We start from the raw sequence: 22,667 nt of genomic DNA, 5'->3' as shown, positions 1-22,667 counted from the left end.
CTTCGGAAGGTTAGTGGTGGAGCCTGGAGCCTTCTGCATGGAAAGCAGTTGTGCTACCACTCAGCAACAGTCCCTGCCCACAAACCTGAACTTTGGAACTAGGGCTGCAGAACCAGAATGTGATGGAGGGCTAAACCTTACCAGGCCCTCAGTGCCAGTCAATATCCTAGCTTTGCGTGGCGCCCATCTTCCCCATGGGGGCAATGTGTCCCACTCGGAAGAGCACCAGCCAGGTCCTCTGCCAGCCCCATCCTTGCTGTGATCTCAGACTGCAGATCGGGGGGGGGGGGGGGCTTCATTGTTTGGGCTTGGAGGTTAAGCCCCACCCCCTGGAGGAACCCAAAGAGGCCCCACAGGCCGGAATAGGCCCATGGGCCGGAGGTGCCACATCCCTGTTTTAAATGGTACAGCCTTCGTTACCCCTTTTTCATCAGTTATATTGGCTTCAAACTGGCAACCAGAGGATGAGCTTATTTCAGAAATAAAACTTATTTCTGAAGTTTTGACCTGGAAAAAAGACCTTCATGCACCTGCTGGAGGTTGGAAAAGCTCCCTTGAGGGCACTGGGGGATCACACGGAGCAGGAACTGCCGTGCTCTCTTTATCAGCACTAAGGAATCCTCCTGAGGAAGACAAAAACAGTTCAACATAAGAGCCCTGCTGGATCAGGCCGAGGGTTCATCTAGTCCAGCATTCTGTTCACACAGTGGCCAACCAGCTGTTGACCAGGAAACCACAAGCAGGATACAAGCACAACAGCACCCTCCCACCCATGTTCCCCGGCAAGTGGTGGACACAGGCTCACTGCCTCTGGTACTGGAGGGAGCACATAGCCATCAGGACTAGGAACCACGGATAGCCTTCTCCTCTAGGAATTTCTCCAACCCCCTTTTAAAGCCATCCAAACTGGTGGCCATCACTACTTCCTGTGGTAGTGAGTTCCATAGTTTAACTCTGCGCTGTGTGAAGAAGTCCTTTTATCTGTTCAAGCAACATTGCAGCTCATCCTCACCTTAAGAGCTGTAGGAACAAAAGGGATTTAGCCAGGGGATGCTCTAACCCAGCCCTCCAGATGAGTTGGACTGCAACACCCATCATCCCAGGACAGCATGGCCAATGGCACCAGGGAGGGCATCAAGTTGGGGAGACCTGACTCTGACCTGAAGCAGGGCGTCCGATCCAAACCAATGCCTGGGCTTGGTGATTCCCCAGCCTCCCCAGTGTTAATCTAGTACTGAACTGCTCCAGCAGTTAGAAATTTCTTCCTAACATTTAACCTAAATCTGTCTCTGCTTTAAACCCCTGCTTAGGATAGGTAAAGTGAATAATTGGGCCCGCTCTATTAAATATTCTGAAACTAGCCCAATTCAGACATGGACTTCAATAGTCCTCTGCAGTGTTTTACTTCAACATGAAACTTATTTACTCCCTGAAGCTAGGAAAAGGCAAAAAAATGCAAAGCTGATTGCTACAATGACACTTCCTTAATTACACAGCTTCAGTCTCTCTCTCTCTCGATCTCCCCCCAACTGGACCACTGAACCCTAATCTGTCCCACGTGCTCCCAAGTATGAGCTGGCACTCTCCAAATCATGAGTCACGAAAGTCAACACAACAGGTAAATAGACTCTCTGGACAGCCAAGAAGGGAAGATGGTGGTGACAAAGGAAGAGGACAAGGGCTGACACGACCCTAGGAAAAAAGGGAACGACTTGCTCACAGGCTCACTGGCAGGCAGCCTTCCTTCTCTCCAGCTTGGTGTTGCCACTGGCGCCCCGTCCATAAAGAGCTGCAGCAACTGCGTGTACATGTCCACGGCAACATACAGGAATGTTTGCTCTCTGATAAGCTGTTCCGGGCCAAAGGTGAAAAGGACGCTGATGAAGAAGGCACAAGTTAGTGGTCTGAGCAGGCAGAATGTGACCAAGTTACGCTATCTCCCCGCTTTGCATAGCATGACATGCGGGAGGCAGAGTGAAATCCAGCCTCTTGACCATTTCTTTGGTTTTGAACATTCTAACCAGGTATTGGGAAAATGGAAGATGGGAACAAGGGGTGACTCTTTTGGCCAGGACAGCCTGGGCCAGAGCTGAGCTTTGCAGTGTGCCCAGCCGCCTGTTTTAAATAAGTTTATTTTAAATAAACTATTTAAAATAATTTTAAAAGGGATTATAAGGGGGAATTTTTAAGGGGAAGGGGCACTGGCACCCCCAGGAGCTGCTGGAGGGAAATCTTCAGATGATGGGTGGGGTGGGAGAAGCAAATGCTCTTGTGCTTACAGACCCTCATGATATCTGAGTAGTTGTGGCAGAAGAGCGGCTGTGGCAGGGGCCGCTCACCAGAGCCAAAATGGCAATCCTTGTCTTGTGAACGCAGTGTTGCACCTCAAGTCAGTGCGAAAGAGTGCTTGGGTGAAGCAAAATGGAACTAAATCCATTGGGAACGGTGATGAAGTCCCTCTAAGAGCAGGGAAAGTTTTTAGAAACCTTATTTTTAGAAAACCATATCCTCTTATCTTGTTAAAATCACTCAAAGCGGCCAATATACAAATTATAAACACACTAAAACATCAAAATGCAAAAATTAAGGCCTTTTTTTTTTTTTAGCAAATCCATAAAATACATGGCACCAGGAGAAAAATACTTTCTTTCAAACTTGGGATATTGCAGGTGTTTGGGGTTTTTTGAGAAGTAGTCATGGAAATAAGATACTAATCAGTTAAGCAAGCACTGAACTGCTTCGAAACCAGAAGTCGCCCTGGCAAGTTCCTTCCCTGAACATTTCCCATGGCCCTGGATTTCCTCAAGAAGTAGGTTTATTACATGCAGAATGCAGTTCTAAAATTTACCTATAGAAGGCAAATGGCAACATCCCCAAGTGTTGATCCGACACAGCACTGCGCAGGATTTGATAAGGGCTCTGGCCTGCAATGCCAGAAGAGACAGGCGTCTTAGTCAAGAGCAGCAGCAGCAGCTCCATCGAGCAGTTCTCACAGCACTGTTATCAACGGCACACCAAGAACTGGAGCAGATGGAGTAGTGTCCTCACCCTGCCCTGCTGAGCTGAAGACCCCCAGCCAGGACACGCCTCTTTCCTCCAAGCACCGGAGCACCTCCGAGCTCCAACCCCAGGTTTTGTGAGCATCCAGTCCTTCCTGCAAATTACAAAAGAAATGCACACGCATGCCTCTTCGGCTGGGTCCCTGCCGCCACAGGAGCCACAGGGAACAGCCCTCGGGTGGCTTTGAGAAAACTGCGATGCCTCAGCTCGCTCATCTGTAGAAAACAGGGTGATACGAGGGACCTGCTGCACAGGCTTCCTTTGAGGTCTGCAGTCGGACAGACTGTTGTGCTTTTGAAACAGTACCAATGTTATATAAACTGAATCGAAGACGCTTCTGTGAAAGTCAAATAACCATGGAAAACAAGTCACTAGACCTTTCTCTACTTCCCTGCAGCAGCCAGTTGCTTGGAAAGGGTCACCTTACCTGCGGCGCCACTCTTGTCGAGATGAGATCCATGACGGAAAAGAAGAGGAGGGACACCAGGAGCTGCCGGTTTAAACACACCACGTCAGCTGTTGACTTGAGGCTCCAGCACTGAGTCCATCTCAGACTGCCTCAAGCCAGCAGGCCGGCATCTTCCTCCATGCCGTCACGGACACCCCCCATGGCTGCATTTGGCTAGAACTCAAGCACGCCCCAAGGGGGGGCACACATTCTGGAGGGGAAATGGCATAATGTAATTGCTCACTTGTTCCACTCTAGGCCCCAACCTGTTCAGCACGCCTCCCATTTTTTCATGCGTCGTTTGCTGTTGAACAGTAAAATGTAGGAAGGCAGCAGAAATCCATGGTATGTCAGAGACCAGGGACGCTGCTTCAGATGAGAGAAAGCTAGAAGGGAGGGCCAAAACAGGGATCAGGGAGGAGTACTGTAGCATCGTAAAGGCCACCTGGCTTCTCGTGGCTTGAGCTTTCATAGAAGGTGGACTACTTCATCAGGTGCATGACCTGGCTGAGAAGGTGGGGTGCACATACACCTAGGTCTATGTCTTCAGCAGGCTAAACCATGTTTACCAAGGTGAGAAGTAAAAAAAGGTTATAGGAATGCAATCTTGCCCCTCTCCCCAAACTTGTCTCCTCATAGCTGGGATGGGAGACATGACTGCAGCACACCACAGCTGCACCGACATCGGGTTCTTTGGACTTACCCGCTGACCGAAGACTGTAACTCCCGAAGGCTTTGCAATCCCTGTGCGAGAGGAGCTCTGAAGAGTCTTTTCCACTCTGAGCAAAGCGTGGGCTCCAGCCTCTGCCACCACCGCTTCACGGAGCAAAGACAGCAGAAGTCAGCCACTTTTCATAATTTCTTTTATTTATTATACATATATCCCACTCTTATATAGGACTTCTTCTGTCCAAGGAACCAAGCAGATCCTCACCTTCTTCACTTATTTAATAAATTTATATCCCACCTTTTAGATTTTGTTTTCTTATAGGTGGCTTACATTAATATATAAATTGAACAATTTAGAACAATATTTTAAAACCAACAAAATTAAAACAACTTCAGCAATGCGGCAGCATTAAGTGCTCCAAACCTACTGGGTCTATAATTAGCCACTTTTAAGGTGTTACAACGGCAGTTACACCAACAACCAAGAGGAAGTTTTGGAAGGCAAACACAACAGCAACATCACTATTATTATTATGTTTGAATATGCATACTTTGGCATAGGTCTTCCCAAGACAGGTTACTATGGTTAAAAAAAAAAAGTGCACCTCAACCCGTCTCCAAAAGATGCTAGCTTATTGGGTCCCTGCACAATATATCAACAGAATTTGCATTGTATTATGGGCCAAGAGATTTTAGGATACTTCTACGTAGGTATTTAAACAATTAAATCAAGATCATGGGCCTCTTACCGCTGCAGAACAAAGGATAATAGGACACTGGGCTTGACACAATGTGAAAACAGCAGTCACCTCCTGCGCAGGATTATCACACTCCAAACTGGCGCTCAGCAGGCCCTGAAGGACAGCAAGGACATCTGGATGCAGCCCACTGCAACGATGTAACCACCTGTGTCCCACTGACATGATTGGGAGCAGCAGGGAAGCAATGCTTGGTGGACTGAGCTGTGCGTTCTTCTAAAGTACTTCAAACAGCAATATGACACCACCTATCAGGGCTGCCTAGTTACTCTAGAGCAGGGGTGTTGAAACTCAGCCCGTGGGCCAAATCCAGCCCTCCGGGAGTCCCCAGATGTTCCCACCCCCTTCCCCTGGACACACCACTTTCTGCTGACTGCTGATCGTTGGTGGTTTCCCAGCTTTTGCAGTTTTTCCCCCATTCTAAACGGTTGGAATGCCTCTCCTAAGGCTGTTACTGGCAGGAAAAGCTTTAAGCTAAAACATGCTGGTACTTTGGCCCCATCCCTTTTGCCCTTGGTCCTGCCCACCACTGGAATGTGGCCCTGAGACCTTCTCTGAAATGGATGTGGCTCCCAAGCTGAGAGAGGTTCCCTACCCCTGCTCTAGCCATTCCATCTATGAGACAGCACGTCTTTCAGCACCCACAGACAATTTCCCAGTGCTCTTTTTTGGTACCCCAGATACATCCATCAGTTCCTCTTCCACCCTCTTATGATATCAAGCGCTCTGTCTCAGTTGCTCATCTTCCACTATCTTACAGTAAGACACAAGAGGAATAAGCATAGGAATGGAGATTCGTGTAATAGCCTAATTGTGTCTCTCTCCCACTGCCACACACACACACACGCACGCACACCCAAAGTGCACATCCAACTTTTAATACACAAGTAGATCAAGGTTGGGGAATTCAATTGCTCTCCTGTAGACAAGTTGCACAGCGGGAGAAGTGTGGAAGAGATACGTTAGCAGTTCGTTACCCTGAAGAAATGAGCAGTGATGTCGTAAGAGAGCGCACAGCCTCTGGGGCAGACATTCCTCTGTAACAGCATTTAAAAAGAGAGAGAGAATTCATGAAGAGTTGGCGGGGATGAGGAAAATGTTCCCAAGAAACCCAGATCATGAACTTCAGTGGCTATTACACAGTGTGGCCTGCCCAGGACTATGGCTTTCCGTTCAGGGTGCCGACAGCGCAGCATGTCTTGGGTTGCTTCTCCTCCTGCGTTAGCAGGCAAGACGAATGCTATCACAGAAAGAGGGGTGGAAGCCCTTCCCCAAGCAGTGATCTCTCAGAGACAGTAGGCTAGAATGGGAGGTGCAATCCCTAAAAATCAGCAGCTCGCTCTCTCACTGGCATTAAAATAACGGAGTCTGCTTTACGCCCCAGAAGGTGCCTAAACGAATCAATGACGACCTTCCAGCACTCCCAGACTGCAAAATCCATAGTTGGGAGCAGTTACCAAAAGTCCTGCTGTTCCTTAGGAAAAGGTACACACCAGTTCCGTGTTTACAAAAGAGAAGAAATCTTCACAGTCCAGAACGATTTTCTTTCCTCTATGTTGGGTTGCAGTGAGAACTGATGGAGGGAGACCCAGGAGAATCCTGAACAAAAAATAGCTCCTTTCAGGATACAGCCACATGCTCTCTGCTTGGTTTGCTGCGGGCCTTAACGCAGGGGTGCAGAACCTCAGGCCCCCTGGGGGCCAAACCTGGCCCTCCAGGACCCGCAAATGGCCACGCCCCCTCCCCCCATCCCAGCCCCTTCCCCCAGCCGCTGATCGCTTGGTGGCTTCCTGGCTTTTGTGCTGTCCACCCACCCATTCTAAAAGGTTGAAATGCCCCTCTTGCGGCTTAGTTACTGGCAGTAATATGGCAGTACGCCAGGAGTTTTGATATTTCGGCTCCAACTATTTTTCCTTTGGCCCACCCACCACCAGAATGCAGCCCGAGAGCTTCTCCAAAATGGAATTCGGCCCTCAGTCAGAAAGAGGTCCTGCACCCCTGCTTCATGGATTCTCAAACTGCCAACAGGAACCCATAGGCACTGGCAGAACTGGGGCCAAGGCCAGACAATTCCTGCTCCTCTCCCTGCTCGTTAGCACAGCCCAGGAGAACGTTGCAAGGAAACTGTTGCAGCGCACTGACCTCTGTGCAGCTGTGACTCCAACTAGCCCCAAAGGCACATGGACTTGCCTGCAGCCATCGCACTCTCACCTGGTTTGAAGGAGCAGCTCCTGCTGCCGGAGCAGCCTTTCGCCCACAGCAGACCCGCTCTCCAAAGCTTTCAGCCTCTCCCGGAAAACCTGGAACAGGAAGTGCTCCTCTTTGTTGCAGGTGTCGGGTGGGGCTCTCCTGCGCTCCAGCTCCAGCTCCAGCAGCACCTCCTGCAATCGAGAGAGCAGCCCATTTGTGTGTCAGGAAAGCACAAGCACAACGCCTTCTTGGACCCGTTTGTTTCTTCACAGCAGTAAATCCAAGTTCACGTCAGTGGTGATAAGCAGTAAGACATACCTAATATTTATATATGAACTTTCCTCAAAGCACATCAGATACACACATGTGCACAGTTCTTTAAAACCACCTTGAAGGACAGGCTAGTATTAGGCAAGAGCTATGTCACAAATTCATGGCTAAGCTGAAGTTTCCAGACTTCAGGCTCAGAAGGGCTTACCAGCATGGTGGTTCGACAGCCGCTACACGTGACTTAAAGGCTCAGTTCGGACATCACAAAGGTAATTATCCTTTAAATACCCTATCAAACTACTGCACAGGACTGAGGTGTGCATTTTACAGGCAGGAAGCCTGCTTACACATGAGTAGACATGCAGAGGCTTGGTATTTGATGCTATTTGAAAGTGCTGCTGAGTGATTTAGTTCTGCTTACTTCTGAGTAGGCCTAAAACCAGTAATAATCACATGTGGCCCCACCCACAGATAGAATGTGGCCCTGGAGACCCCCAGGCTGAAAAAGGTTGACCCTTGAAAGCCACTGCCCCCATGAGCCTCTACAATCAGCCCTCCAAATAGTTGCCTCTTCCCCATCCTATCCCTAACGCTGCCGCACCTTTGTCTGTGGTGTTCTGCGGCCGCAGCAGCATCCTTGTCCAGCAGCGATGGCTAAGCCTGGGGCCTGTAGCTTGTGTTTAGGCCTATACCTTGGTGTACTTAAGTTAGTCAAGCTGGCTTTCTTAGAAAGAATGCATGTGATGGCCAAATGTGAAATAGTAAAATTGGCTGAAGGCAACATTTAGGGGAACAAAGAGGAATGAGCTGCAAATAAAACTGATACAACTCAGAAGCAAGTCTGAGGGTGTTCTAGCAAAGATGCACTCCTGACCCCACCGCCCCTTCTGACACAGGCAAAACAAAGACTTGCAATCTGAAGACCATGAGTAAACAGCATGGACGCTACGTGATCCCCATGTGAGTGCTGCGTGACAAGGCCGGAAAACAGCCTACAAGGTAGACTATTATTGGGTGTCATCATCATTTCTTGAAGCTAGTTGGAGGCATAAACCAGGCGTGGAAAAGTATAACTGAGGGCCACTGAGAAGAACCAGGGAGAGAAGCCTTCATCTGCAACCAAAAGGGACTTCATAGTGCACCTAGCATTGCTTCTCTTGTCCCTACAACACACATGCTCTGGATTGGCCATTCCAAGTTGCATGACTGTAAGTATGGAAGTGACTCTGAACAACAGCTTAGGAAAGTAGGATTGCTTTTGCCTGCCCCACCCCCTTGAGTGAAATTCCCTCAATGAAAGTTACATGCATAGTGTTAACTGCAAATACACATGTTGGTATTTTGTTGTCCCTTTTAAGGTCTGTGTAATTGGGTAACATGCCATTCAGTTAAAAGAAGCACGCAACACTGTATTTCCATATAATTCTGCACATGTGGACACACAAGTGCCCGTGCACCATTATCAACATGGTGTCTGGAACTGGGCTGCCAGTAGCCATTGCAAGCAGCCGATGGACAGGACAGCTGGTCACACGACTGACCGACCCTCCCACAATTTGAATGAACAATGCTTTATGTTTTGGAAAGCCTCTGTGCATTTGTCATATAATGCTCTGCACCAAAAGGAAGTGAAAAAGGCCAACCCTGAGTAAGTGGGAGAAGATTAAAGGAGGAGAAAACGAGTCCAAACAGACTGCAGCACACACAGCTGCATCACCTGTAATCTGCAGTAGATATCAGGGCTTCCTCTCCCATGGGACATGGGATATTTTGGGTTCTTTAGGTGACTGCACTTGTCCAGCTCAGACCTGGAATTAAAGACAACATAGGAGTGACAAATCTCTGAATACATTAGAGAAGTTGATGGCATTTGCCTGAGAAATTGGGAAGTGGAGATGTGTTGAAAACACCCTAGAAGATTCAGACGACAGGACTACATCCTTACGAATTTTAACGCATAATGGGTTGTATCTATACTTAGTTATATTTAGAGAAGTCTCATTGATTTCAGTGGGTCTAAAGTCAGTTGCTACTAATTTAAGTCCTATTAATTGCAATGGGACTTCTCCAAGTATGACTAAGTATAGATACAATCCAATGAAAGTATTGATAAGCCAAATCTCTTAATAAAGTGGATTCTTGGGGTGGGGGAATTAAATAAAGAGGGGAGAAATCTCAATTGTGATGGGTGTTTACAAGCATTTTGTAGGTATAGTGCAACATATGCTTCATCCAGTTACTTAATCACAGGCAGACAAAAAACAAGCTAGAATTTGTTTTGCAGAGATGTCCGGCGCTTTCCTCAGACACATATTGTATGTAGAAGTAACTTAGCCAGCACCTTTGTGCAGGGGAAACACCTGAGAAGCTGTATACCTTTGACAGAAATCCAGGATGGTGCCCATAAGAATAGCGCACATCTCTCTCAAGTCTCCTTCACAGCCCCCAGAAGCAGCAGACTCTGGGAGATAGTGCTGATACAAAGCCCAGTAATGGAACTCCTGCCTGCAAAGAGGAGACAGACAGTAAGCCTGACTTTGTCATTAAATCAAATGCCTAAAATGAGAGACTTACTGGGGAGCAGCCCCATGTGAAATCTACTTATGGGTTCCCAAATATGGCCAGACTTGGAAGCCAAGATCAATCTTGTGACCTTTCTCATTTTCCCAGGCTTTGTAGTCCTTCAGTTTTAAAAACTGTGTTAAGTGCATTTTTAGATCTTTGCATTGCGGTTGCTTTTTACCCTGGTTTTACTTGAGTTTTCTTCTGTTTGAAGCGTAAGGGTTTTATTGTATGTTGTATGACATTATTGTATTTTGTTTTGAATTTTTGTTTTGTGAACTGCCCAGAGTGCTTTGGCTATTGGTGTTAGAGAAATGTAATAAATAAAATTAAGTAAGTTTTCAGAGGCGATGCAGAAATCACAATTTTTCATACATTTCTGTGATGTCATCACACGTACCTGCTCTATCAATAGTGACACTATTTTTTCTTCTAGATCCCACCCCTGCAAACCTCTTTAACAGTAAGAGGCCAGCCAGACATCCCCAGCCCCTGAGAAGGAAGCCTGGATGCCCTATTTTCGCATTCAAGACAGGACTCCTTTGCAGGTGACCAAAAGAGCCCATTGGGAGAATGTAATCTGCTTTCCACTAGAAGGTATTCTTAACACTACTTGTGGAAACATCCTAATGGCAACCAAGGAGTTGAAAGGCACCAGGGTTGATTTATTTTGCTGGCTGAAGGAAGAAGGCTTATAACGAAGTCTGTAAGGCTTCCCAAATAGCGGCTGCTTAAACATCTACCAGGCTCTGAGCTCTGCCATTCCCAGATGGAGCAGCATCAGCTACTGCTGCTGTCTGATTAGGACTTGCTGCCCCCACCTCTCACAAGCAGGAAGGACGTCTTTGTCAGGAAGGACCCCTAGCTCCATCAGCAGCCACTCCCGGAAAGTCAGCTAGAAGAAAGGCAAAGAGATTCAACACAGGAGATGAAACAGCAATACGGTCATTTCAAATACTGTAGACAAGTATTTCCCCCTGCCATTAGGTTGCCTGCTTCTGCTCTGGGGCAGAAATTGAGGTGCGAACGACCTAGAATGCCTTCAATGGCTGGGCCCTACATGCCCCTATGGGCCACTTTCTCCACCGGGCTTCATTGAGGATATTGTCAGGGTTGTATCTGAGCCCACAGAGTCCCAAAGCAGCTCTGATTCTGAGGAAGAGAGGCAATTCGTGGGGGAGGAACTCTCCCAGACTTCAGAGGCGCAGCTGGAGGGGGAGCCCCCGCTCCTCACATCCCTGGGAGCGACAGCGAACCAGGCGTGGAAAGGGAGGGACAAGCTGAGCTTTTAGACACGAGGCGCAGGCTCGAGCGAGAGACCGCAGGGGCCGTGCTTCGGCACTCAGCCCGACTGGCTTGACGCCAGCAGCTGCGCCCAGAAGCATCGCGGGAGAGGGGGAGTTCTTCCCCTCCCATCCCTTAAGTTCAGAGAGTTGCCGCCCGTTTCCCAAATGGAGATGAACTGACGTACTTTCCCTCTGAACCCCTAGATGGCTGTTCATTTGTAGTTCCCTGAGTCTCTAGCAATTAGTATCTGTATGCCACATTAGGGTAAATGGAATTAAAGCCTTGGAAAGCAGCCCTTTTGTCTGAGTGTTGATTTGGCTATTGGCGTATTCAGCAGGCAACAGGGGAATCCTGACAGATATCATAATCAGATTTTATTACTACAGGGTTATATCCAATGGTGTTATTCCACTGGTGGAAGGGAGATGGCTGCAAACTCCCCCCTCCATCTGCTCCGGAGGGTTGGAGGACCTCCGGAGCAGATTAGGAGGAGTGCCAGCAGCTGCAGGGGGAGAACAGAGACTTCCCATCGCACCAGTGAACTGCTCATGCGCTGTTGTCTCCAAGTCCCAATCTTTGCTCCCTAATCAAATAGGAACAACCCCCAGAGAAGCAATCTCAGCAGCTACCACACAAACAGTGGAGCTTTGGAACAGATGTATGCAATCACTTCCAAAGTGATGGTGTGCACAGTGTACCCACACTCTTTAATGTGTATCGTTTGAACAGCTCTTCTACTTTCACTCAAACTGTACCGTTCCAAAGGGCTGTTCAAACCCTGGCTAAACCAAGCATGGCTAGCATCAGCGCTGGTGACTGGTGACAGCAGAACGGCACCTGAACAAGGAAGACTCCAAACTGTGATCAAGACATGGTTTGGGGCGGGGGTGGTGGGTGGGCAGGGGAGTGCAAGACAGAGCCACAGTATTTACCTGGAATGCTTTCTCCTGCAAGAGTTCTTTGAAATAGGTTTGCTTCCACAAGCAGAGAGCAGCTTTCCCATAGCAGCGAGTGGGGTGGGATAAAGTTTTCCAAGGAAGCTCGGCTGTGTCTCCTTCACTGCCAATCCCTCGAGCTTCTGTGCTAAGCCGCGGCACAAGATACTGAAGCTGCAACATAGAGCAAGGCGTTCAAGGATGATCCAAAACTGTGCAGCATCCAGCGAGTTCAATTAAATCAGAGAACAATTCTAGGTTCTGCCTCACAGAGTGGGTGCACACCAGCCTTCCCCAATGTGATGCCCTCCAGATGGCCACACCCGCTGGAAATGATGGGAGCTGCAGTCTAACACATCTGGATGGCACCAGGTTGGGGAAGGTTGGTTTATATGATCTAGAACACATGTGTCAGGTCAGCAAAGCATAAAATGCCTGAGCAGTAAAATCTGCAGTGGAAAGATCTATGAGTACTGGAATTTGGCGGAGTGCAGTTTAACTGTGGCTTGCTTAAAAAAGCCAAAAGAGGTTACCTTTTTTACAAATCCAGGATGAGGTAAGGAGCATAAACCATCGTGGGAAAGGGAAGAAAACTTGCATAAAAAGTATGAAACTGCTGCTGTACAAAACCTACCAAAAAGAAAAAAATGTTCTTTAGTTTGATCCATCTGTTACATCAATTCCTTTTCCAAGTATTATTAATTACGTCTTTATCCCACCCTCCCTCCATGGAGCTCTCCCCCTGCCTATTTCATCCCACAACAACTCTGTGAGACAGGTAAGGTGAAGCAATCGCACAGGGCCCAGGGTCACCCAGGGAGCATCATGGCCAAGCGTGGATCTGAACCCAGGTCTCCCCGGTTCTAGTCTGACACTACACCACATTGACTCTCCATTTTATAAAATTCAAATTGTATTTACAAAGTGCCTAGTATACAACGCTGTATAGAGAAGTAGTGTGAACGAGACTTTCTCCTCCCCTGCTCATAGGCTTGCAATCCAGGTAATGTTTCCAGGGTAAAGCACCGTGCTTCTCTCAAGGAAAGATTTGTCATCCAGAGCATCTGATGCAAAAGAAGCCTACCTCATGCAGAAGGCCATGGCGTCTCCTGTCCTGCACACCAAGAAATAACCCCAGAGCTCAGTAACAGAAAGGCCACTTGTGGAGGCAGAGGGAGGAGTCCCGGAAGAGCAGACGTCCACCTCAGGGAACAAGGATTTGGCTTCATTTAAATGAACGACAAAAACAGCCAGGCCTATGACCTGAGCGTCGCTTAGCAAAGAGCCCTGCAAACAGCCAAACACACACACATGTCAAGGCAAGCAAGGCATTTCACTCAAGGCACTCGTCTTGGTGAAGAGGGTAGGCAGAGTGATGTCCCAGTGCTTCAAAGCAGATCTGCATTCTATGGTGGCAACAGAAGGAGCCAGCTAAATTCTTATTCTTCAACCGGCTGTTTGTTTAAGTCATGGGGGTTGAACCTCAGGCTCATGGGCCAAATCCAGCTTGCCTGGGATCCTAATCCTCCAACATTCCTCAGACAGCCAGACATCATTCCTCTGGCCGCACCCCTTTCTCTGACTACCGGTCACTTTTGGCTTGCCTGTTTTTGTGCAGTTCTCCTTCCCCCATTCTGAAAGGTTGAAATGCCTCTCCTAAGGGCTGGTTACTGGCAGTAAGAGCTTGAAGCTAAAACAGGCTGGCATTTTGTCCCCGCACTTTTGCCTTCAGCTCTTCCCACCACTGGAATGTGACCCCCAAGATCTTCTCTGAATTTGAACTCAACCCTTGGGCTGAAAGAGGTTCAACGCCCTGGTTTAAGATGTCAGCACACCGCAGCTGGGAAACCAACCTGATGATACATAAGTTGGCAGAGACGGCTCAACAAGGATGGCAAAAGTCGACGGTACCCACAAACCATTCTCACGAAGAGGGACGGCCAGGCCCCCTGCCTGCAGGGAACACAAGCCGCACCGTCATATTGCTGCCAGGATGAACAGAGATTTGTGCACATTTCAACTGCGTTATAAAAACGGCTTGTACATAGTAAGTGTTATTTTACCTATCGGGAGGGAGGAAGTAAGAAGCAGCCATTACATTCTGGCAGAATGATGTCAGCAGAAGATCAACAGCCTGAAACAGAGACACATGCTTCTCATTTCTATGCCAGGGCATTTATACCTGGAGTTGGTATGCAATGCTGTGTGAGCATACTCAGGCACAGAATTAATTAATTATATTTTTAATCCATCCAATAACCAAAGGTCTCTGGGTGGATTACAAACAGTTAAAAATATAAAATACAGTACAAATATTTAAAAGAATACAATACAATAAGCATAAGAATCGATAAAAACAGTCATAAAAATCTAGAACTAGATATTAGTTCCTAAGACATAACAGCAATAAAGTGAGAGCTACAATTCCCTAGTGTTGTCTCACACAACACAGAAATAAGAACCAATTCTCATAGTTCCCACTAGAGCGCTAGGTTTGGGGATCATGAAATTCTGCTTTTGTGGGCAAAGTTCCTCTATACATACGTGAGAGGCAGTGTGGTATAGCGGTTCGAGTGTTGGACTGGGAGCCAGGAGATCTGAGTTCTAGTCTCCACTCACTCACTGGGTGACTTTGGGACAGTCACAGACTCTCAGGCCAACTTACCTACAGGGTTGTTTTTGTGAGGATAATATGGAGAGGAGGAGGAGGATTATGTATGCCGCTCTGGGTTACTCGGAGGGAAAAAGGTGGGATATAAATGCAATAAATAAATAAATAATATAACATACCTCTTGATGCTGCTGCTCAACTTCAGGAGTGGAAAGGTTAAGCTTGATTCGAAGAGTCAGAGATGCAGCTTCATCCTCATCTTTTGCACGGCCCAGAACCCCGGTCAGTTTCTCAGAGACCACAGCAATCTGAGCTGGCACCGCTGCACAGAACAACAACGTGACAGAAGCGCTGACAAGGAAGGTCTGCACACAGGTAAGATGTTGAAAGAGAAGCCAGCAGGAGCTGTCCAACTGTTCATGTTTTTAAAAGCTCACACATAAGTTGCTTTGCCAGCCTGTACATGCAGCACCATAAGCACATGGGAGTTTGATTCCAGCAGAAGGAATGGAGAGTCTTAGCAAACAACACTTGGAACAGAGGGCTGACTGGATGCATGTGATACATTTGGGAACAGGAAACACACTTGGGTAGCCTAAAGCGAATGAGGCTGGGGGGGGCTGCATTTAGCACGTATGCCCCCCCAATGGATGCTATACTTACTCGAGCCTTTTTCAGCCAAGACAAAGCGCCACTTTTGAACATGGAAGCAAATCAGACAACCATCCACCAGCCTGGTCTGGCGAGCGCCTCGTGGCTCTGCTTCCCCCGCTGCCCCCAAACAAGCTGCACGGGCCGAGAGAGGCGCAGCGCCAACGCCCGCCTCGGCCAGGCAGTGATGTGAAGCTGCGGCACACATGCCCTCGCAGCAGCTCTCCTCGACCGCATGCGGCAGCAGCTTGAAGAGACGCAGCAGCTACACCTGGCCCTCGGGCACCCGAGCTGCCCTTCCTGGCCAGCCACGCCTGGCTGGACTTGCCTTGCCCAGCTGGCTGACGCCGGGAACGGCAGAGTCTTCCCAGAGCCGCCTTCCCACCCGGCTGCCTAACCCCACTTCCACGAGCAAGCAGGACCGTAAGTGGGCCATAAACACGCCACACCGCAGCGCAGGCCCTCACTTGCTCTTGCAGAGCTGTCTACATGGGCTTCCCTCGAAGACGGTCTGGAAGCGGCAGCTCGTGCCCAACGCTGCTCCCATGTGCTGACAGGGCCGGTGGGATGTGAGCCTCTCGCACCAGCTCTGAAATCTCTGCGCTGGTTGCCGGCGAGTTGCTGGCCCCAGCTCAAGGTGCTGGTGCTACGGTACAAAGCCCTACACCACCCCGAGCCCAGGTAGCTGAAGGCCAGCCTTCCCTCGATCCTGGCTAAGGCAGGATTTAAGATCAGCCAGGGAGGCTTTAAGAAGACAAGAAGAGCCCTGCTGGATCAGACCCGGGCCCATCTAGTCCAGCATTCTGTTCACACAGTGGCCAGCCAGCTGTTGACTGGGAACCCACAAGCAGGACACAAGTGCAACAGCACCCTCCCACCCATGTTCCCCAGCAACTGGTGCACATGGACTCACTGCCTCTGGTACTGGAGTCAGCACAGAGCCATCCAGACTAGTCACAATCGATAGCCTTCTCCTCCAGGAATTTATCTAACCCCCTTTTAAAGCCATCCAAATGGGTGGCCATCACTACGTCCTGTGGTAGCAAACTCCATGGTTTAGCTACGTGCTGTGTTTGTGATGCCCTTAAGGAATGTGGTCTGTGGGGGCTACTGCACCTGGCACCTGACTATGGATCCAGCAAAGATTCAGCTGTCATTCAGGTGCCAGTTAAAGATGTATTTATTTATTGATGTTTTGGGGGTGTAGGGAAGCGTTTTATCTGTTTCCTGGTGTCGTAGCAATGGTTGCATTGTATTTTGTTTATTCGTAATTTTAGAGTTACGATTTTTACAGTATTCAGGTGTTCTATGGGTTGTTCACCACCCTGGGCTCCTTGTGATGAAAGGCAGGATATAAACAGAAATAAATAAGGCATTTCACTTTTATTTTCCCCCTGTATGTCCCAATTGCCTTCACATACCACCATGCTTGTTTTCATCTGCAGTCAGCAGTCTCAGCGCTTCGAGTTCAGCCTTCAGCAGTTCCAAGGGCTCCTTGAGGCCACTCGTGTCCACGTCCGTTGATCCGCCTACAGAACACAGGAAGCTGCCTTAGGCCAGGCCAAGACTGTTCCTGCATCTAGCCTAGCAGTAGCTCGGCAGGGTCTCAGGCAGAGAGCAGACCTTCCTGTCACCTGCTCCCTGAGCCTTTTAACTGGAAGTTCCACAGATCGAACTTGGGAGCTTCTGCATGCAAAGCAGGCATGCTCTGCCACTGGCCAGGGTCTCTCCCCTGAAGGGGAAGGAAATGCAGTTCAGTAGAGCCTGTAATGTATAAACACCCTCCGGCTGATGTCTCACCAATTTGACGGGGCAACTTCAACAAAGCATCTGTAAAAGCAACAGACTAGCTCAGCCTTCCAAATGTGGTGGACTGCAACCCACATCAAGCCCAATGGCCATGCTGGCTGAGGATGCTGGGGATGCAGTCCAATACATCTGGAGGGTGCCAGGTTAGGGAAGGCTCATCTAGGCTGTTGTGGGGTGCTTGGTTGACACACAAGCTACAGATCTACCGTTGCTCACAGCACCAATTGACCAAATTCACCCCGAAACAGAAACAATATTCAGCTGCTTGAGCACACCGAAGCCTCCAGGCTAATTTAGCAGTGTACTTTGCTAAACCTGCTCCACAGACGCAATGCCCTGGGCGGGAACTGACAGACAGCAATCGTTTAGAGATAACAGCCAATGCAGTTCTATCAATATCAAGCCAGCTGCATTAAAGGACAAAAGCAGGCAAATCATTTTGATTCAGTTCCTACTCAGAGGCCGTGAGCTGACTAGAGCAGCCACCAGGAGTCAGTGTCTACCAAACCACTTCCTCATAATGAATCATTCACTTTCATCTCCATCATCTCACCCTGACTGATTCCTGGCACCGAGGACTCCAAACAGCTAGGCCTGATCACAGCATCTCAGTCTTTATAGTAAGGAGAAAGAACCAGAGCGCCTCCAAGGTGGCAGCAGGTCCCTTGAGGGCACATCTGCTCCCCATCACCTTCCAGGCTTTGTACCAGAGGGTGCAGAGAGAAGCTTATGCAGACAACACTGTAGTTCAACAGGCTCTGAGCCCCAAGATTCTACATGCTCTGAAACTCTTTCGTGGCTCAGCACCAGCAGCATCACCCCAACAGGGCTCCGATACCCCTCTTAACACCCAGGAAGATGCCACACCTCGGAACTGCAACACATTCTCCTCTTTACAACAGAAACAGGTCGCTATACTTGGGAAAATGCCAAGGGGTTTGTTTTAAACACACACACACACACACACACACACACACACACACACACACAGCATCTGAGTTCATTCTTCTCACCTTGCAAGAGCTTTTCTTTAAGAGCTTGGCATTCTTCAAGATATGCAGCATATGTTTTCAGTGGAATTTTTTCAGCACTGTTTTAGGGGAGACAAACATTTTTACACCACCACTGAATCAGGCTTCAAATTACCACCACTGCTTGCTTCCACACTAGCCCTTTGGTCTGGAAAAGGCATCCTTTGTCCACTCGCATTTTCCAGGAAACCAACACTGTGTTGTCATAAAATAGTTGCATGCCTGTGTTGTTTGTGCTGTCCTCCCGTGTTTTTTTAAAAGATCTGGTTTGCGGCAATATTTTTGCTATAAAATGCAACAGAGGAAGGTTCATAACTCAGTGGCAGAGCACATGCTTTGCATGCAGAAGATCCCAAGATCCCCAGCATCTCCAGTTAAAAAGGGCCAGGTGGCAGGTGATGGGAAGTTCCCCCTGCCTGAGGCCCTGGAGAGCTTCTGGCTGTCACAGCCAACAATAGTGAGCGAGGTGGGCAAAGAGTGCACTCTGGTAAGAAGGCAGTTTCCTACACACTCTATGAGGATTGCAGCATTGGAGAGGCAAAGCGCTATTAGGGATTTTAAGGGGAGCTGGTCCTTTAAATCAGGGGTAGCAGACATTTTTCTGCTGGAAGGCTGAATGGCAGCACGGGAAAGGACTCCGGAGCCACATTCCATCTGTGGGTGGCACCACAGGCAGAGTAAAATGGTAATTATTACCATTTTAAGCCCACTTAGAAGTAAGCAGGACAAGGCTTCAGCATGTCTATTCAGAAGCAAGCAGGACTGAATCACTCAGCAGCAAATAGCATCCAAATACCAAGCCTCCGCATGTCTACTCACAAGTAAGCAGGTCTCCCGTCTGCAAAATGCACACCCATGCAGCAGCTCCATTCTTTACCGGTTAGTTAAAGGATATTTTTATTCATTACATTTATATCCTGCCTTTTTACCTCCTTAAGGAACCCAAGGTGGCGTACATAATCCTCCTCCACTCCATTTTATCCTCACAACAACAACCCTGTGAGGTAGGTTGGCCTGAGGATCTGTCCCTGGCCCAAGGTCACCCAGTGAGTTTCCATGGCTGAGTGGAGACTAGAACCCAGATCTCCCAACTCCCAGTCCAACACTCTAGCCACCACCATAATGGCCTTTAAAAACCCGCTTATCTCCGATCCAGCCTGCAAGCAAAAGAAGTTTGCAGGCTGGATGGGGAACCCCTAGGGGCCACATCTGCAGGCCAGAGGTTCCCTATCCCAGCTTTAAATCAAAAGCTTCCGTCCATTTTATTGCTGACCAGGGAAATAATAAAATGGGCTGGACCCGCAAACTGGAAGCTGTCAACTAGCGCTATAGACAAGACCTTTGTTGAATGGAACCGGCTTGTGAATAGATATTGTGGAAAGATTTTGGCCATGGAGAAAACATTGCTGTTATATCAATTTGCTGTGTGGAACCTCCAGGATCAGAGCAGTAAGCCTATGTACACCAGTTGCTGGGGAACATGGGCGGGAGGGTGCTGTTGCATTCATGTCCTACTTGTGGGGTTCCTGTGGGCAGCTGGTTGGCCACTGTGTGAACAGAATTCTGGGCTAGATGGACCCTGGTCTGACCCAGCAGGGCTCTTTATGTTCTCAGCCTCTGAACTTAGCTGACTATAAAACGTTTGCAGGTTCTAGCATGGAAGCAACTATGAGATAAAGATCATTTTGCATCACATGGGAATATTTTGCACATGAAGTATCCAAAGGAAACCTAGGGGCCGAAGAACAGTCTACAGGCATATACTAGAGGCAGCAAGGTTCAGGGGGTGGGGGGGGGGAGTGTAACATCACTGGGTTACACTACTGTAGACACAGAAACAACCCTAAGGGAGCAACCCTATGTCCCCTAGACAGCATCTGGGGGGACATAGGATTGTTCACTTTCCTGGCTCCACACTCGAAGTCAGGGCTCCGAGCTGGGAAACTGTGCTCCCCTCCCCGTCGTAGTCGACATGGAGAGAACTGTGGCGGGTACTTCTCCAAGTTCGAAAAATGGAGCACAGAGATGTGGAAAAGGAGACAATCCCGGGAGAAGGGAGGGGGTTGGGGACATGGGGCTATGACGTATCCCCAACCATCCCCACACTCCTTCCTTGCCCCTCCCCGAAGCCTCCACTAGACAGGTGAAATTGCCTGTCTAGCTAAAATGCAGAGCAGAAGGCTCCTCTGCACTGGATACTCATAAGCCTCCAAGTTCGGAAGCTTATGAGCAGCCAAGGCCACATCCCATAGGATTGCACCCTAAATGCATCGTGGTGGTAGCCTCTGACAATGTCACGTTCCCTAAGAAGAAGGCTGGAAACCTGGGAAAAGATGGCAGCTTGACACATCCCACTTCCTTACCTCCTGAGGGAGTCTATCAACGCCATGCGGGAATCAGGTTTTTCAGGAAGCTGCAATTTTAAAATATGCATTTAATATATATGTTGACATTGTGGATTTAATGCAAGCATTTGGACCCTGCATTTTGAGAGTGAGTTTTAAGAAATAAAATGTATGAATAAATAGGAATTTATTTTAAGAACTGCACTTGTCACCTAAAAATGGAGGAAACAAAAAGGATACTAACCACACGTGGCACAAGCAAAGCTGGAATAAAATGGGAAGTATAATAGGACCGTCTGAAAATACTGAAACACAAGAAGGCAAATGTAGTAGAGATTAATCACAGCTGAAACACAGAGTAGAGATAAACATTTCTCGGAAGGCCTTAAAATCAGCATATTAAAAAAACACCCACCCACTCCACAAAATAGATCTCAGAAACACAGAAGGTGGGTGGGTGTTTTATACCTACAACGGCCCTTTGATTTGTTTTGTTACAGGGCGGTTTCACCGCAGGGAGGGAGAACTCCAACACACAGAAAGCCACCACAAAAACTAAGACATGCCATTAAGTTTATCAGGGTCTTCACAGGGAGGCAGAAGCACCTTCAACTGCAGTCCATCACAGCTTCCTCAAAATGAGAAGGTCCATCCAAAGTCCATGGAGCTGCTTTAGCACAGGGCTGCAGAACCTCAGGGCCACGGACCAAATCCAGCCCTCCAGAGTTCTCCAGACAGCCCCACCCACTTCCTGGGCCTGGTTGTTTGGTGGTTTCCCAGCTTTTGTGCAGTTTTTCTAAAAGGTTGAAATTCCCCTCCTAAGGCCGAGTTAATGGCAGTTATGAGTTTTAAACCAAAACAGGCTGGCACTGTCTGTATTTTGGCTCCTCCCTCTTTTGCCTTTGGCCCCTCCCACCACTGGAACACAGGCCCAGAGGGCTTCTCCGAAATGGAATTTGGCACTCAAGCTGAAAGAGGTTCCGCACCATTGCTTTAAAGCAAGTGATCTGAAGCTGCAGTTGGAGGGGCATAATCCACCACCATTTTTTCCTGAGCAAGCTGTGCTGGAACAAAAGCAGAATAGTGGAAGAGATGGTCTGTGTTTGAAGTGTGAGATGTTTCCATAAGGACTCGTTCTGGGGGGGCCGCCCCTCATGCATCCTTGGCTCTTTTCCTCCTTCAAAGGTCCTTTGTACAAACAGCCTGCTGCTTGCGGTTTGCCTCCAGCACCATGCAGTACACGCCAACAGCTTCCATGAGCTATCTTTTATTCCCCTGCTTTACGCCTGTTCTTCCCCCACTTTCCAGGTCATCAAAATAGACTCTTTTAGAAAGTGGCAATAAAGATTCCATACCTGGCTTCCATCACACTTGCTGGGATCTTCGCAGTGTTTTCAAATATCTGAACGGCCTTTTCAGCATCTTGAAGGGCCTGACAATGTGGCTGATGCATGCACACAACAAAAGAGGAAGAAATGTTTTTTAATCCCCTTTCTTACAACTAATCGTGTCTTTCTTGCATGCTCTTTCGGGCTTTGCTACTGTCTCATCTACCCACAGGAGACATGAATGGTTCGGTTGCATAACAAAACACTTGGTGATGGGAACAATAACAAAACACTTGGTGATGGGAACAACGACTGCCTAACCAGGCCTAACCAGGGAAGAGTAAGAGGACCAAAACGCCAACCGTATGGGGTAAACCGTACTCAAGAGTATCTTCCAAATTGCATACATTTTGTGTGAAGGAATTAAAGTAGATACTCATCAGTGTGAAGAAAACGTTGGCTAAAGCCAGGCAGAAAGACAATTAATGCACTTTGGGGTCTGGCACAAAGAGCAGCCGAAATAGACTGCAAAAACTACAAGAGCCAACCAAAATAATTTTGTGACATTCTACAGGGCCCAATATAGAGATAAGAGGAATGATAAACAACCGTTCACCAGGCAGACATTGAGAAACTGGAATCAAAGCCTCCACAAAACAATCTATATACCCCCTACATGTCATAGTCAGCAGTTTTAGTCTTCACACTTGAAA

General features: G+C 48.3%; 1 protein-coding gene across 14 annotated transcripts in view; it reads right to left on the bottom strand.

Moving 5' to 3' along the window:
- The window catches only part of FANCA (FA complementation group A), a 48,735-nt gene that overhangs the window by 931 nt on the left and 25,137 nt on the right, over positions 1-22,667 (bottom strand). For 6 of the 14 annotated variants that reach the window (XM_084812661.1, XM_084812657.1, XM_084812652.1 and 3 more), the window contains 25 exons: positions 21,982-22,070; positions 20,871-20,931; positions 20,645-20,694; positions 18,264-18,340; positions 16,863-16,970; positions 14,970-15,112; positions 14,243-14,313; positions 14,033-14,132; positions 13,264-13,466; positions 12,713-12,809; positions 12,177-12,353; positions 10,779-10,852; positions 9,772-9,900; positions 9,113-9,203; positions 7,147-7,316; positions 6,429-6,534; positions 5,913-5,972; positions 4,927-5,031; positions 4,212-4,324; positions 3,753-3,894; positions 3,488-3,550; positions 3,049-3,154; positions 2,849-2,924; positions 1,721-1,877; positions 531-623 (listed from right to left, as the gene is read on the bottom strand). In XM_084812661.1, the coding sequence (XP_084668787.1) occupies positions 531-623; positions 1,721-1,877; positions 2,849-2,924; positions 3,049-3,154; positions 3,488-3,550; positions 3,753-3,894; positions 4,212-4,324; positions 4,927-5,031; positions 5,913-5,972; positions 6,429-6,534; positions 7,147-7,316; positions 9,113-9,203; positions 9,772-9,900; positions 10,779-10,852; positions 12,177-12,353; positions 12,713-12,809; positions 13,264-13,466; positions 14,033-14,132; positions 14,243-14,313; positions 14,970-15,112; positions 16,863-16,970; positions 18,264-18,340; positions 20,645-20,694; positions 20,871-20,931; positions 21,982-22,070 (2,661 nt within the window). Of the gene's footprint in view, positions 1-530; positions 624-1,635; positions 1,878-2,848; positions 2,925-3,048; positions 3,155-3,487; positions 3,551-3,752; positions 3,895-4,211; positions 4,325-4,926; positions 5,032-5,912; positions 5,973-6,428; positions 6,535-7,146; positions 7,317-9,112; positions 9,204-9,771; positions 9,901-10,778; positions 10,853-12,176; positions 12,354-12,712; positions 12,810-13,263; positions 13,467-14,032; positions 14,133-14,242; positions 14,314-14,969; positions 15,113-16,862; positions 16,971-18,263; positions 18,341-20,644; positions 20,695-20,870; positions 20,932-21,981; positions 22,071-22,667 lie in introns of those variants that run through there. The other 8 variants (XM_084812653.1, XM_084812658.1, XM_084812659.1 and 5 more) reach the window with 5 other exon arrangements.

The sequence above is a fragment of the Heloderma suspectum genome, chromosome 8 (genome assembly GCF_057233095.1).
Source record: "Heloderma suspectum isolate Gila_16-S chromosome 8, 16-S_ref, whole genome shotgun sequence".
Lineage (NCBI taxonomy): Eukaryota > Metazoa > Chordata > Lepidosauria > Squamata > Helodermatidae > Heloderma > Heloderma suspectum.
The sequence above is the reverse complement of the archived record's forward strand: the minus strand, read 5'-3'. Positions and strand labels throughout refer to the sequence as shown.